Source organism: Rhincodon typus, chromosome 45, assembly GCF_021869965.1.
Source record: "Rhincodon typus isolate 14 chromosome 45, sRhiTyp1.1, whole genome shotgun sequence".
Lineage (NCBI taxonomy): Eukaryota > Metazoa > Chordata > Chondrichthyes > Orectolobiformes > Rhincodontidae > Rhincodon > Rhincodon typus.
In genome coordinates, this window is record NC_063376.1 from 5524285 (window position 1) to 5538356 (window position 14072).

At 48.7% G+C, this 14072-nt stretch overlaps 1 protein-coding gene across 1 annotated transcript in view; it reads left to right on the forward strand.

Annotated features, from left to right (window-relative positions):
- The window catches only part of slc12a9 (solute carrier family 12 member 9), a 33383-nt gene extending 20460 nt beyond the window's left edge, over positions 1 to 12923 (forward strand). The window contains exons 4-13 of the mRNA XM_020524956.2: positions 185 to 484; positions 2194 to 2301; positions 3787 to 3898; positions 4742 to 4899; positions 6160 to 6242; positions 7310 to 7434; positions 9034 to 9226; positions 9955 to 10129; positions 10791 to 10937; positions 11828 to 12923. Of these exons, the coding sequence (XP_020380545.2) occupies positions 185 to 484; positions 2194 to 2301; positions 3787 to 3898; positions 4742 to 4899; positions 6160 to 6242; positions 7310 to 7434; positions 9034 to 9226; positions 9955 to 10129; positions 10791 to 10937; positions 11828 to 12636 (2210 nt within the window). The 3' untranslated portion in view covers positions 12637 to 12923. The remainder of the gene's footprint in view (positions 1 to 184; positions 485 to 2193; positions 2302 to 3786; positions 3899 to 4741; positions 4900 to 6159; positions 6243 to 7309; positions 7435 to 9033; positions 9227 to 9954; positions 10130 to 10790; positions 10938 to 11827) is intronic.
- The last annotated feature ends 1149 nt before the right edge of the window (positions 12924 to 14072 follow it).

Consider the following 14072-nt stretch of genomic DNA (forward strand, 5'->3'; position numbering starts at 1 on the left):
CCAGTATGGGTGCAGATGGGCTGATTGGCCTTAATTTTATTTGCTCCCCTAAGGGAACAGGAGCTGAGTGAAGGTATTAGTATGAATATGGTGCTGTTTAATTGAGGGGTGAGTTAGATGAGCTTGTTCCTCTTGTCCAGTTCCCAAGTAACCACCTGCCTGCTCTGTTTCTTTCCTCGGTCAGCGGATACCCAGTCCAGGGGTATTCACGTGCTCCCACAGAACTACCTCTATGATGTCCTGTATGCCTCCAGCATCCTGCTGCTGTGTCTCCTGGTGTGCCTCGTTGGAGCCCAGATCTATGCCAAGACCAGCTTCCTGATTTTTCTGGTGGTGCATGTTGTCCTAGTCACCATTCTGGTCAGCTTCTTCGTGGTGAGCCCCAGGACCGTGGTCATTGTCAGGCAAGTGGGCAACGAGAGCCAGGCCATCTATACCAACTACACTGGCTTCAGCACCGCCACACTGCAGCAGAACCTCCTGGGTAAGTGCTCGACGTCATTGTCTCTTGGCTCATGAGCTGTGAGATTGTGCCCTTGAAAGGGTTAATGCTATAGGCTGTGTTAAGCTCTACCCCATCTTGGGCAGAAAGAGGATTGTCTCCTATTTTTTAATCTGCTGTACATTGTGGAAGCAGGTCATTTGGTCCACTCCCACAGTCAGGAGCATCCCACGCAGACCCAGCCCCTCTCTGTCACCCTGCGTTCTCCGTGGTTAACCTGCACATCCCTGGGCCCTATGGGACGATTTAGCACGGCCAACCCACCCTAACCTGCGCATTGCTGGAGGAAACCATAGCAGCCAGAGGAAACCCATGCAGACACGGGGAGAATGTGCAGACTGAGTGGAATCTAACCTGGGTCCCTGGCACCGTGCAGCAGCAATGCTAACTGCTGTGCCACCCCAAATATAGATTGGCAGTGGAGGCACTCCTGGAGAACGTTCATTATTTTAACCTCCAGTATGGAGGGACTGTTGTAAGGAGAAGTTCAGCAGTTTAAACCTGTACCCGTTAGCATTAGGTCCCTCCAGGATTCTTGGGGTTAAGGGTGGGGGGGGCTTGACAAGGTAGATGTGGAGAGGTGTTTCTCCATTTTGAGAGAGGAGGTGGAATTTTACTTGGGAGTAAATCTGTAGAATGCTTTACTGCAGATGCTGGGTCACTGAGAAAATTCAAAGCCAAGATTTTTAAGTGGGGGGTGGTGTGGTGTGAAACATGGAGTTGAAGATGATCCAAACAGCCACAGTCTCACTGCCCTTCAGCCCATTGAGCTAATTCTGCTGGGAGGTCACATGGCCTGTATGGAGGATGTGACAATCTCTCTTTTTAAGGGGAAAGATTTAAAAGGGACCCGAGGGGCAGAGGATGGTGTGTATGGAATGAGCTGCCAGAGGAAGTGGTGGAGGCTGGTACGATTACAACATTTAAAAGGCATCTGGATGGGTACATGAATTGGAAGGGTTTACAGGGATATGGGCCAAATGCAGGCAAATGGGACTAGATTATTTTGGGATATCTGGTTGGCATGGACTAGTTGGACCAAAGAGAAATGAAACAGACCCTATGACTGGTCTGGAATGTCTTGGGTAAATTCACTGCCAGTAATCCTCTCTCCTGTATTAGACCAAGTGGAGAAGGACACCCACTTGTGCGAGTGGAAGATTATCTCCATGACCAGTAATTAATCACCAGTTACACTGTCTGAGCTATGTGATATCAGGCTCCATTTAAGCGTAAATACATATTCCTGTTAGCTGTTTGGACATAACACTTGACCAATTGGATCTTTTCTGAATTAGCTACTAGCATAGACAAAGCAGTCATCACCTCCCAGGGTCAGTCTTTCCTACCCTGATGGGTGCTACATATATCTCCTGATATCCATTAACTCTCATCAGGAATTAAAAAGCTCTGGTACAGTACACTTTTTTTGTATTGTAATGACCAAGTCGATTTTACTAAACAGTAACCATGGTGATTTTTGTTCATGCCTGACCTTTTGAGGCCTAGCTTGGGACTAGATTATCTCCAAGTCCCAGTTTAGAGGGACTGTGGTTAGGGGGAGGGGGGTGTTGGTGGTGGCAGCGATAGAATGTTTAGGAACTTGTTGGGAAGGGATGGCAGGGGAATGAAATGGTGTGTGAAGAAAACGTTTTGTCTTGAGTAACATGTGTTTTCCCCCTGTTTTCCAGATGATTATTCTGTGGATTACACCACCAAGTACATGATGACTTTTGCGACAGTGTTTGCGGTCATGTTTAATGGCTGTACTGGTATCATGGCTGGCTCCAACATGTCTGGTAAAGATCCCCTCTATCTTTCTCCTAGTCCAGGGAGTATGCCACTCTCTGGTGTGGGGCAGATACTTTTATTGAACAAAAGCCCAGCATTAAACCACACTCCCCACTGAGGGGGCATGGGTCAGGGGTAGTGTTCAAATCCCAGCAGGCCGATAGGACAAATTGAATTTGTGCGCTGACAAATCTGAAGCAAGGCTTATTTAACTTTATTTCTTTAAATCAGGTTGCACCTCCACACCAATGGGGAATGTGGCAATGGATGTAGCTTTTCATCTGCAAACTCCAGAATTATACAGAACATGTACCAACAGATTTAAGAACAGCTTCTTCCGTGATTATCAGACTTCTCATTAGAGAGTTGGTCTTTCTCTCTCTGTCCCTTCTCCGTAGCTGTAGCATTCTGTTCTATTATTCTGTACCGAAGGTATGATTTGTCTGGATAGCACAAAATAATACTTCTCACTATCTCAGTACACGTGACAATCAATCAAAATCACACACTTTCTACATAGTTTTTAAAATTTTTTTTCTGGTCCTCAAGCCTTCTGATCGATGACAGACGGTGTTACTGTCCTAACATTTTTTTCCAAATCATTCATGGGATGAGGTGGTCGCTGCCCATCCCTAATTGCCCAGAAGGCAGTTAAAGTCCATGTTGCTGTGGGTCTGGAGTCACATGTAGGCCAGACCAGGTTAACGATGGCAGTTTCCTTCCCTAAAGGACATTAGTGAACCAGGTGGGTTTTTTGACAATGGATTAATGGTCATCATTAGACTCTTAATTCCAAACTTTTTTAATTGAATTCAAATTCCACCCTCTGCTGTGAGAGAATTCAAACCCAGAACGTTTCCTGGGTGTCTTGATTTAATAGTCCAGCAATAATACCACTAGGCTGTTGCCTCCCCTTACTAACGTGGGACACACGAGCAGGGCGTTCGGCCCCTTAAGCTTGTTCTGCTGTTCACTCGGATTGTGGTTAACCATCTACCTTGACCCTATTTTCCCACGTCCTCCCCAAAGAGGAACGGGCATAGGCCATTCGGCCTGCTCTCCATATCTAGAACTCTAGATCAGTTTCCCAATGCACTGTGACTGAGCCTCGATAGTTCCAATTCTGGAGCTGGGGCGCGTTTTACCCAAAGTGAAGAAATTTCTTCTTCTCTGTCCCAAAGGCTCCCTCTTCAATTGTGTCCCTGCTGTTTTTTAGCCCTCTCACCAGAAAGCACCTTCTGAGCCCATGACCCCCATCACTCCCTAACCAGCACTGGGGGTGCACTCACACCCTCCAGAGCTGGCTCCCCACCAAAACCTCTTGAGCAACTGGGGACGGACAATAAATGTTGGCCCAGCCGGTGGCGCCCACTTCCCTGTTTGACAAAGCTGCTGTTGTAGCAATTGTGCGCACGTTTGCTCAGATTTAAGACTGTCCAGCCTCTTAAATATGGCGGCTTGGGAGTTCTGTTGATGCCAGTGTCTCATTCCAGGAGACTTGAAAAACCCGAGCTACGCAATTCCCAAAGGCACAGTCATTGCTGTCATCTACACGTTCCTGGTCTACCTCCTGCTGTTCTTCCTCGTGAGCTTTACCTGCAATAGGTGAGGTCCTGGGCTTTCTGCTGTGGGTGGGTGGGGGAGCTGGGACAATATGTGCCAAGGGGGTACATGAGGAGGGTATCATTGGCCATCAAGTATGGCATTGGGAAGTGAGGCAGGAGATTCCCATCATGCTTTGCCAGGAATGTGATGGGGCTGGAAAAATGGCCGACCCTTGTACGTTTTTGGGCATTACTGGTTACAGCTTCCTTCATTGCCCCTTGAGAAGGTGGGGGTGAGCCACTGCTGTGATCCACTGTGGTGTAGGAACACCCGCACAGTGCTGTTAGGAAGGGAATTCCAGGATTTTGAACCAGAAGGAATATCCAGTCTATTTCTAAGTTGGGATGGGGAGTGGCTTGGAAAGGAACTTGCGGGGGCGGTGGTGTTCCCATGCATCTGCTATTGCCTTCCTTGATGGAGGTTGTGGGTTTGGAAAGTAAATTGCTGAGGCAGTAGTGTCCCAAGCCCCTGCTGAAATAATACAGGAACAAAAAAACAGTTGTCCTGTGGCCAGAAGGAAGCTGAATCTTACTGCTTTTAGCAAATGCTGCCATGTTCGATTTTGGTTTGCACCTTTCGAAGCGGAAAATGGGCTAGATGTGAAAGTGTTTGGATGTGGCTAGATTGGGGAAATGGGGGATGTTCTTGGAGAAGATGGAGTAAAATCTCCTGTCACAAACGGGGAGATGCTTGAGAAAGCAAGGGTGTGCATTTGAGGTGGGGTGGAGGGGGGTAGTTCTTGACATGGCCCTGGATGATGTAACTAATCTATCTTTTTCTCTCCTCTCTGCACCACCCCATCCCCCACTTCTCTCTCTCTGTTCTCCGTCCACTTCCCCTCAGGATCTTGCTAAAAGAAGATTACGCCTTCTTCCGTCAGATCAACATCTGGCCCCCATTTGTGGTTATTGGTGTCTACGCAGCCTCGCTGTCCGCTTCAATGAGCACTCTGATCGGTGCCTCACGTATCCTCCATGCCCTGGCCAGGGACGACCTGTTTGGTGAGTTTCCCCTGCTGTAATACACTGAATAGCCCCCCTCCCACTAGCAGACATGGGGATGCGGTGCACAAATAGTGAACAACAGGAGGCCCACTCGGCCCTTCAAGTCTGCCTGCAACAGTACGACTGATCTGAGTCTGATCTCCACTTCACACTCCCGCCTATCCCTGATTTATCCTCTCTTATCGAGGAATTTCTACACCCTTGTCATTAAAATATTTGGTATCTGCTGCCCTTTTTGAGGAAGGGACTTGCAAAATCCTCCCTCAAGGGGAAGAATATTTCCTCAACTGTTTTAAACACCTTTTTTATTTTAGTTTAAAACTAAACCTGAATTTGTTGCTGTGCTTCAGAATTTTCTTTTCATTCCTCTAAAGAAACAGTTGATCCATCCCTGACGAGCAATTTAATATTAGACCCTGAACACTAACAAGTCTGTTGTTAAACTTGACAGGGTTCAGAAAAGATTTACAAAGGATGTTGGAGGGTTTGAGCTATAAGGAAAGGCTGGATAAGCTGGGGTTATTCTCCATGGAACATGGGGGGGGGGGGGGGGGCGGAGGCGGAGAGTTTTGAGGGGTCACCTCACAGATGTTTATAAAATGAGGGGCATGGATAGGGTGAATTTCCCAGGGTAGGGGAGTCCAAAACTAGAGGGCATAGGTTTAAGGTGAGAGGGGAAAGATTTAAAAAGGACTGCAGGGCAACTTTTTATACTGAGGGTGGTATGTGTATGGAATGAGCTGCCAGAGGAAGTGGTGGAGGCTGGTACAATTACAACATTTAAAAGGCATCTGGATGGGGACATGAACAGGAAGGGTTTAGAGGGAAATGGGACTAGATTAACTTGGGATATATCAGGTCAGCATGGATAAGTTGGACTGAAGGGTCTATTTCCATGCTGTTCATCTGACACTCTGCAGTCCCCCACTTTGGGAGACAAGGATCTGATTGGTTCCCACCCCAATCTCTGTTGGTCAGAAGGCGGGATTCGAACTCTTCTGAGGTTGAGGTCCCACGACCAGCGATGGTGGATTGGGCCAGGAAAGCCACCATCCTGGGGATGTGAGGCAGAGGAGACTGAATAACCCTTTTGGAGCTGTGGGAGTAGGGTTCAGGATTGACCCGGGTATAGCAAGGTCTCCAAACATAGGCCTGAGGAGTGAAAAGATTGAGAAGGTGACTGGATACACAGGATCCTGTGAGGGCAGCAGAATTTAGGGCAATAAGCTGTTTGTTTTTTTTTTTTTTTGTGGACAGGTGTGATACTGGCCCCAGCTAAGAAGACATCCAAGTCAGGAAACCCCTGGGTCGCAGTGCTGTACACATGGCTAATGGTTCAGGTAAGAACTGTGCCACTGTGGTATGAAGTGGGCACTGTTTTAAAGTCTGTGGGACATGAGGAGACCACACTCTTCTGTGCTCCCCAACCCTGGGGTGTAATTGGATTTCCCTCCTGCACGGCCTAGCAGTTGTTTCTAAAAATAACACCATTAAGATCGTGGTATAGATGGAGGGCATTGAACCCATGTCTGTGTTGGCTTTGAGCAAAAGTGACTTAGTCCTGCTACCTTGTCTCTATTTACTCCCTCGAACCCCTTGTGTTTGGAGACCATTCTTTGCTTCTGTTTGTTGAAAGCTTTCCCTCCTTTTTTTTTTCCTTCTGGCATGAGCAGATTCTCCCGAACTGTGTGCAGGCCCCATGATCAAACTCCCCATCCTTGCTCCTCCTCTGCAAACTAAAAGGCACCATCACAGCACCACCCTTCTCTTCCCCCCCCCCACCCCTTCAAAAAAACTTGGCCTTTGAGTCACACTCCCTTGACTTTTTGGTTTTTTAACTTTTTTTTATTTCTTCCTTCCTTCCTCTTTCTCGCACCCCCCCACCCCCCACGTGCTCTCGAAGGGCTTTTTTAAGAATTGCCTTGACATGGTGCGGAAGGACTGGCCCCAGGCTGCTGCCCTACCCCCAAAAAAACAACTATGCCAAACTAGTCATTACTGGGAGCTGCCAACAACCAGGCTGTCCTCATACTTTCAAAAGAAAGTTCTGGAAACACTGGGCAGGTCTGGCAGCATCTGGAGGGGTGGGTGAGTGGAAGTGTTTTGAGTGCGCTAGGCCCCACGGTTCTGTCATGGCACCCTAGTGCGTGAACACTTCCTCTTCACCATTAATACCGATGGCCTCCCCACAACTGTTATGCTTGGTGGGGGGGGAGGTGGCTTGATTTTTGAGGTGCTCCCTTGATTGTGCCCCACCCCTGCCTTGCTGTGGTTGGGGGGGGGGGGCAAGTTGGGGTAATAACGTTTTGTGACCCCCCCCACCCCACTTTGCTCAAGTGTTAACTATTTTTTGTCTTTTCTCCCTCCTTCCTTCCCTGTTTCTTCCGCACCACCTGCCCTCCCCCAGTGTGTGCTGTTTGCAGGGAAGCTGAACACAATTGCTGGGGTCGTCACCATCTTCTTCCTGATGGCCTACGCTGCCGTTGACCTTGCCTGCCTGGCCCTGGAATGGGCATCTGCCCCTAACTTCAGGTAATTTGCCTGCCCTCTGAGTTGGGGGGGATGGGCGAGGGAAGATTGTTGCATTTAGTTATAACTGCTCAGACTTTGGGAGTTACCGTGGTGACCACCTCTCCCAGAGATGGGCGTGAGGATGAACGAGCGACCTGTGAACTCCTCCCTGGGCCACTTGGCCCCTCTGCTCCGACATTCGATAAGATTGTGCCCACCCTCCCCAACAAACTCCAACCCTGACCTGATTTTTAACCAGAGGAGCTCAACTTGGATTGAATCCCATGGGATTCGGGGTGAGCTCGCTGCTTGGGTAGAGAATTGGCAGGATGGTGGTAGAGGGCTTGTTTTGAACTGGAGGCCTGTGACCAGAGGTGTTCTACAGGGATTGGTGCTGGGTCCACTCTTGTCTTGTTGCATCTCAATGACTTGGATGACAATTATGGAGCATGATTAGTAAGTTTGCACATAACACCAGGATTGGTGGTATAGTGTGCAGTGAAGGTTATCTGAGATTACAAATAGATCTTGATCAATTGGCTCAATGGACTGAGGAGTGGCAGATGGAGTTTAATTTGGATAAATGAGGCTTGTTTCAGCAAAAATGCAATACAAGGGCAGGACTTGTACAATTAAAAGTAGGCCCTTGGGTAATATTGTAGAACAGAGACCTATAATTCTTTGAAGTTTGCATCACATGTAGACAGGGTGGCTAGGAAGGTGTTTAGCACACTTGCCTTCATTGCTCAGTCATTTGAGTATAGGAGTTGGGACGTCATGTTGAAGTTGTACAGGCCGTTGATGAGGCGTCTTGTGGAATAGTGTCCAGTTCTGGTTGCCCTGTTGTATGAAGGATATTAAGCTGGAGAAGGTTAAGAGACTTACCAGGATGTTGCTGGGACTGGAGGGGTTGAATTATAAGGAGAGGCTGGATAGACTTCTTTCACTGGAGTGTAGGAGGCTGAATGGTGAACTTCTAGAGGTTTCTAAGTAATGAGGGGCATAGATAAAGTGAATGGCAGGTGTCTTCCCCCTAGGGTGGGGGATTTCAAAACTAGAGGGTGTTCTTGTAGATTGAGAGGAGAGATTTTAAAAAGACAAGGGGCAAATTTGAGTGGTTCATCTAGAATGAATTTCCAGAGGAAGTGGTGGATGTGGGTGCAGTTACAATCTTTGTTTGAAAGACAGTGGATAAGTACATGAATAGGAAAGGTTTGGAGAGATATGGGCCAGGAGCAGGCAGGTGGGATTAGTTTAGTTTGGGATTATGTTTGGCATGGTCTGGTTGGACCAAAGGGTCTGTTTCCGTGCTGTGTGACTCTCAAAAGGATGAACCCCTTTTTTTTTCTTTGCATAAAATATTCAGTGGGCGAGCATTTCAGAGACTGGTGTCTTAGAGAAAACATTGAAGTTTCTCTTTCCACTCAAATATCTGAGGATGTCAAAAGAGATGGCATTGGTTTTTTTTAAGCAAACTGCAGGAGGTGTATGGCCTAATGAGGCCTAAATGTCTCCTTCCTCTGCCAAATTGAACCCAATGGGAAGCATGTTTTTCTTTTGAAGTGTTTTGTCATGGCGCTAGCTCACCCCCACCGTGCTGTTCTGTCCCCCCACCCTCAGGCCAACTTTCCAGCTCTTCAGTTGGCACACGTGCCTGCTGGGCATCGTCGGCTGCCTGGTGATGATGTTCCTGATCAACCCGGCCTACGCCTCGTGTGGGATCATCCTCATGCTAATCCTCCTGGTGGTGATCCACTACCGATCTCCTACCAGCAGCTGGGGTTACATCAGTCAGGCCCTCATCTTCCACCAGGTGAGTGCCTCATCTGAGGGGGGGTGGCTTTGATTTGAGGGGTGGGGGTGGTCCAGCTTACACTGCAAGATCCCACTGGCAGTGATGCAACAGAGTTGGGCAGTGTATTTTTTTTTTTTTTTTTTTTTGAGATGTCTGCATCCCTGGTAAATCCACAACTGGCTCCACCTTGAGCTAAGTTGGCTTGCTAGGTCTTGTTTCTCTTAAATTTCTCTCGAGGGCAGGTGAGAGTTAAGTCCATTGCTGTGGGTCTGGAGCCACCTGTATTGGATTTCCTTCCCAGCCAGTGTGGGTTATAGTAGTCCCCAATAGGGAGGCTGCCTTCCTTTTCTGGGTTCCCCGGTTGAATTTGACTTCCTCCTAATGGTATTTGAACCCACTGAGACCTCCTGGGGGGTTACTAGTAATGGTAACATCACTGGACACCACTGCTTTTTTTTTTCTTCTACCCCAGAACATTGACCCCCAGGACACTGACATTTGGGGAGGACTCCCCATTTTGAGGCATGGGATCTCGCTGCTCCTCTGGGGTTGGTGTTGGGGGAAGTGTCCGGAGCAAAAGATGGTGTCTTGGTCTGGTCAGGCCAGGCCCTAGGGTTGTTGGCCTGGATTACAGGCTCCAACCAATTCCGTGACCTTCTGACCTGAGGCCAAACAGTGTGGAAGTTGGCTCAATTACAGGCTTACTCATCCTTTTTTATTTTGTTTTGTTTTTCCCCCGTTTCCAGGTGAGGAAGTATCTGTTACTGCTGGATGTTCGGAAAGAGCATGTCAAGTTCTGGAGGCCTCAAATGCTGCTGATGGTGGCTAATCCCCGGACCAGTGCCCAGCTCATAACCTTCATCAATGACCTGAAGAAGGGGGGGCTGTTCGTATTGGGGCACGTGCAAGTCGGGGACCTTGGTAAGACGGTGTTTTGTTTCCAGTCCAGGAATCTCTTCTTGTCACCTGTATTTCTTAACCACCCTCTTACAAATGTGCCTTCCTTGGTCGTCATGCTCTGCTGTGGGATTTGAACCTGTTCTGCCCTACTGGGAGGTTTTGTTTCTTGGGTGTTGCTGTCAAGGCTGTCCCTAATTGCCCCTTAAGTGGCTAGCTTGTTTGGCCATTCAAGGGGCAGTTAAGAAGCCCCACCCATAGTGTGTCTGGAGTTGCATGTAGGCCAGACCAGGTAAGGGTGGTAGATTCCTCACCCCTCCCTACAGGGCACTAGTGAACCCAGTGAGGGTTTTTTAATGACAATCTATGATTGAGAGCACTCTATCAATTCCACATTTAGGAATTGAATTCAAATTCCACCATTTTGGGACTTGCCCAGGGGTCCATGGTTCACTAACCTGGGCCATTGGGTGACCAGAGCAGTAGCATTGCAAAAGCGTGAGTCTTCCCCTGATGGTTTGTATTGAAATACAGGACACTTTTGGATGTTTTAATTGAAGATGTTTTTCTATCGTGCTTTGAGTTGCTTTCTGGGGTGAGTGTTGCCCTGGAGATGTTTATACTCTGAGCTGATAACTCCCCTTCTTCCCCCATCTCTCTCTCTTCTCTCCTCCTCCCCTCCTAGATGCTCTTCCAATTGATCCCATCCAGCCCCAGTACAACTTCTGGCTGAGCCTCGTGGACAAGTTGAATGTGAAGGCGTTTGTGGATCTGACTCTGTCACCGACAGTGCGGCAGGGCGTGCAGCATTTACTCCGCATTACCGGCCTGGGTAGGGGTTAACTCCCTGGGGGTGTCGGGGGGAGGGGTGTGGTGTGCCTGTTGTGGGAGGGAGAGATTCCAGAATTGTCTTTTGAGAAGATCTTCCAGGGGTTGGAACATTGGGAACCTCAGGCCCCTTCTGGAGTACTGTCTCATTCTGGCTGTCCTGTTTGTAGGAAGGATTTTATTAAACCAGAGAAGGTTCAGAAAAGATTTACCAGGACTGGAGGGTTTGAGTTGTAAGGATAGGCTGGGATTTTTTTTCCCACTGAAGTGTAGGAGGCTGAAGGGTGACCTTTTTAATAGAGGTTTATATAATCATGAAGGACATAGATAAGGTGAATGGCAGGTGTCTTTTCCAATAGGTTGGGGGATTCAAGACTAAGGGTCTTTTTAAGGTGAGAGGAGAAAGATTTTAAGACATGAGGGGCAACCTTTTTACACAGTAGCTCACGTGTGGAATGAACTTCCAGAGGAAGTGGTGGATGCAGGTACAGTTACCATGTTTTAAAGACATCTGGATAAGTACATGAATAGGAAGGGTTTGGAGGGATATGGGACTAGTTTAGTTTGGGATTATGGTCAGCATCGATTGGTTGGACTGAAGGGTCTGTTTTCCTTGCTGTGCGACTCCAGAAATGAGGCCATTCAGCCCCTAATCTAATCACTAAGATTGTAGTAGGTGTAATGGCAAATATTTGAAAGACATTTGGACAGTTGGGTGGATAGGAAAGGTTTTGAGGGATATGGGCCAAATGGAAGCAAATAGGGTACTAGTTCCAGTTAAGAAACCCAGTTTGCGTGGGTGAGTTGGGCCGAATGGCCTGTTTCTGGCCTGTATTCCCCTTTAATTGGGGATGGGGAGCTTGACACATGGTTATGTTCTTCTCCCTTTTGCAGGAGGGATGAAGCCCAACACGCTGGTGCTCGGATTCTACGACCACTCCGTTCCCGAGGACTACTTCCTGTTGGACCCAGCCTTCAGGGATGCCAAGGAGAACAACGACCACTTTGGCGTGGACATCGCCTCCCTGCAGGCCCACTTCTCTCCTGTCCGGGACGGGGAGACTCCCAAGAGCCTGACGGAGCAGGAGTACGTTGCTATAATCTCAGACGCTCTCAAGATGCAGAAGAATGTGTGCCTGGCACGGTATTTCTTCACCATGGACCGGAAGGGCCTGCTATCCAAGAAGCGGCCGGAGAGAGTGTCCATCGACGTCTGGCCTCTGAACCTCCTGAGACCCGAGAACACGGACTACGTGGATGTGTGCAGCCTCTTCCTGCTGCAGATGGCCTGTGTCCTGACCATGGTTGCCTCCTGGAAAGCGGCTCGCCTCCGTATCTTCCTGTGCGTCGAGCCCGGAGATGGCAGCTGGGTCCGGAAGGAGGAGAAGCTGCGCAAGCTCCTGGACCAGCTGCGCATCAAGGCCACCATCAAGATTGTCACCTGGGAGGCGGTGGGGCCGACCGTGCAGGCCCCAGCCTCCCCTTCAGCTGACCATGTCTCCGATGGATACCTCCGTGCAGTCAACCGTATGATCCTGGACCAGGGTTTCCACACGGCCGTTCGGTTCCTCTACCTGCCCAGGCCTCCTGCTGAAACTGCCCACTCCCGGCGATACCTGGAGCAGCTGGACATCTTGACCGAAGGCTTGGGGCCTACACTCCTGATCCACGGCCTAACTCCAGTCACTTGCACCGACCTATAACTGTCTCTGCCCTGCCACTCCCCTTTTAAAAACAAAAAACCCTCATGGGCACTGACTCTGAACTTTAACTGACCACCCGGTGAGGTCAAAACAAAAACATGCCTCAGACACTTTATTTGAAGAGAGGGGGAGGGTGGGAATCTTACTTGTCGCTGTTATTTATATTTAAATATATGAAGAATGGGGTTGGGGTTTGAGGGGGAAACAATTGTGTAATTTGGGTTTAAAATGTTTTTTTTCCAGAAGGGAGGGTGGGATTCTAACTTATTAAAATGCTACACAATGTTTATTCTGTGGTTTTTTTTTCCCCCCCAAGTGATTGGTCTGGGATCTCCCTGTGTAGTGATTTGGTGAGGGGGTGTCATTGTAATGGGAGCTTGGCCTCCTCCTGCCAACTGTAGCATCATGTGTCCCACCTCTCCATGCTTGGCCCCTGGAAATAGGCCCCCCAACAGGACAGCCTGTGTAGGTGATGGATGCTGTCTGTAGCAAAGGCCTTTTTTGACCTGGGGCCTCTATATCACTGGTTTTTGGGAGTGGCTCCCTGGTTTGGAGCCTGTCCACTGTTTTTCCTCAGTCTAGGAGACAGTTGCCTCTTTTTGTTTTCTCCTCTCTCTCTCTCTCTCTCTCTCTCATCACAAGGACCAGGCCAGCACTTATTGCCCCTCAATCTGAGTTTGGCTTGCTCAGCCTTTAGAGGCTATTGGGAGTGAGCCTGGAGTCACCTGGACCCCACACATCAGGTAAGAACAACAGATTTCCTCCATCTTTGTGAAGGGCATCTAGTGAACCAGATGGTTTTGTGAGGTGACCTTGCGTATTGTTTTTGTTTGAATAGAACTTGAATTCTGTCCTGGTATTAAGCAGAGTCCCCTGGAGGACTGACCCAGGGTTCGTCCCAACACCAAACAGTCCCTGACTGTGTGCAACCACTTCTGTTACAGACTGGGAGAGAAAGAGGCCACTTGGCTGGCTCAGCAGGCCATAAGCTCACGGCTGGCCAACCCCTCGGCCTTGGGGATGAAAGGTTATTGAAAATTGTGCAGGAACGTGGAGGTTAAAGTCACAATCTCGTTGAATGTCCGAGCAGGCTTGAAGGGTCAAGTGGCCTATTCTTAACGTTATATGCTTGGTTTGACCCAGTCATGTCTAAGTCCTAGTCATACAGCACAGAAACAGACCCTTCCTTCGGTTCAACTCATCCATGCTGATCAGATATCCCAAATTAATCTAGTCCCATTTGGCCCATATCCCTCTAAACCCTTCCTCTTATACCCATCCAGGTGCCTTTTAAATGTTGTAATTGTACCAGCCTCCACCACTTCCTGTGGCAGCTCATTCCATACACACACCACCCTCTGGAAAAAGTTACCCTTCAGGTTCTCTTTTGAATCTTTCCCCTCTCTCCTTAAACCTATGCCCTCTAGTTTTGGACT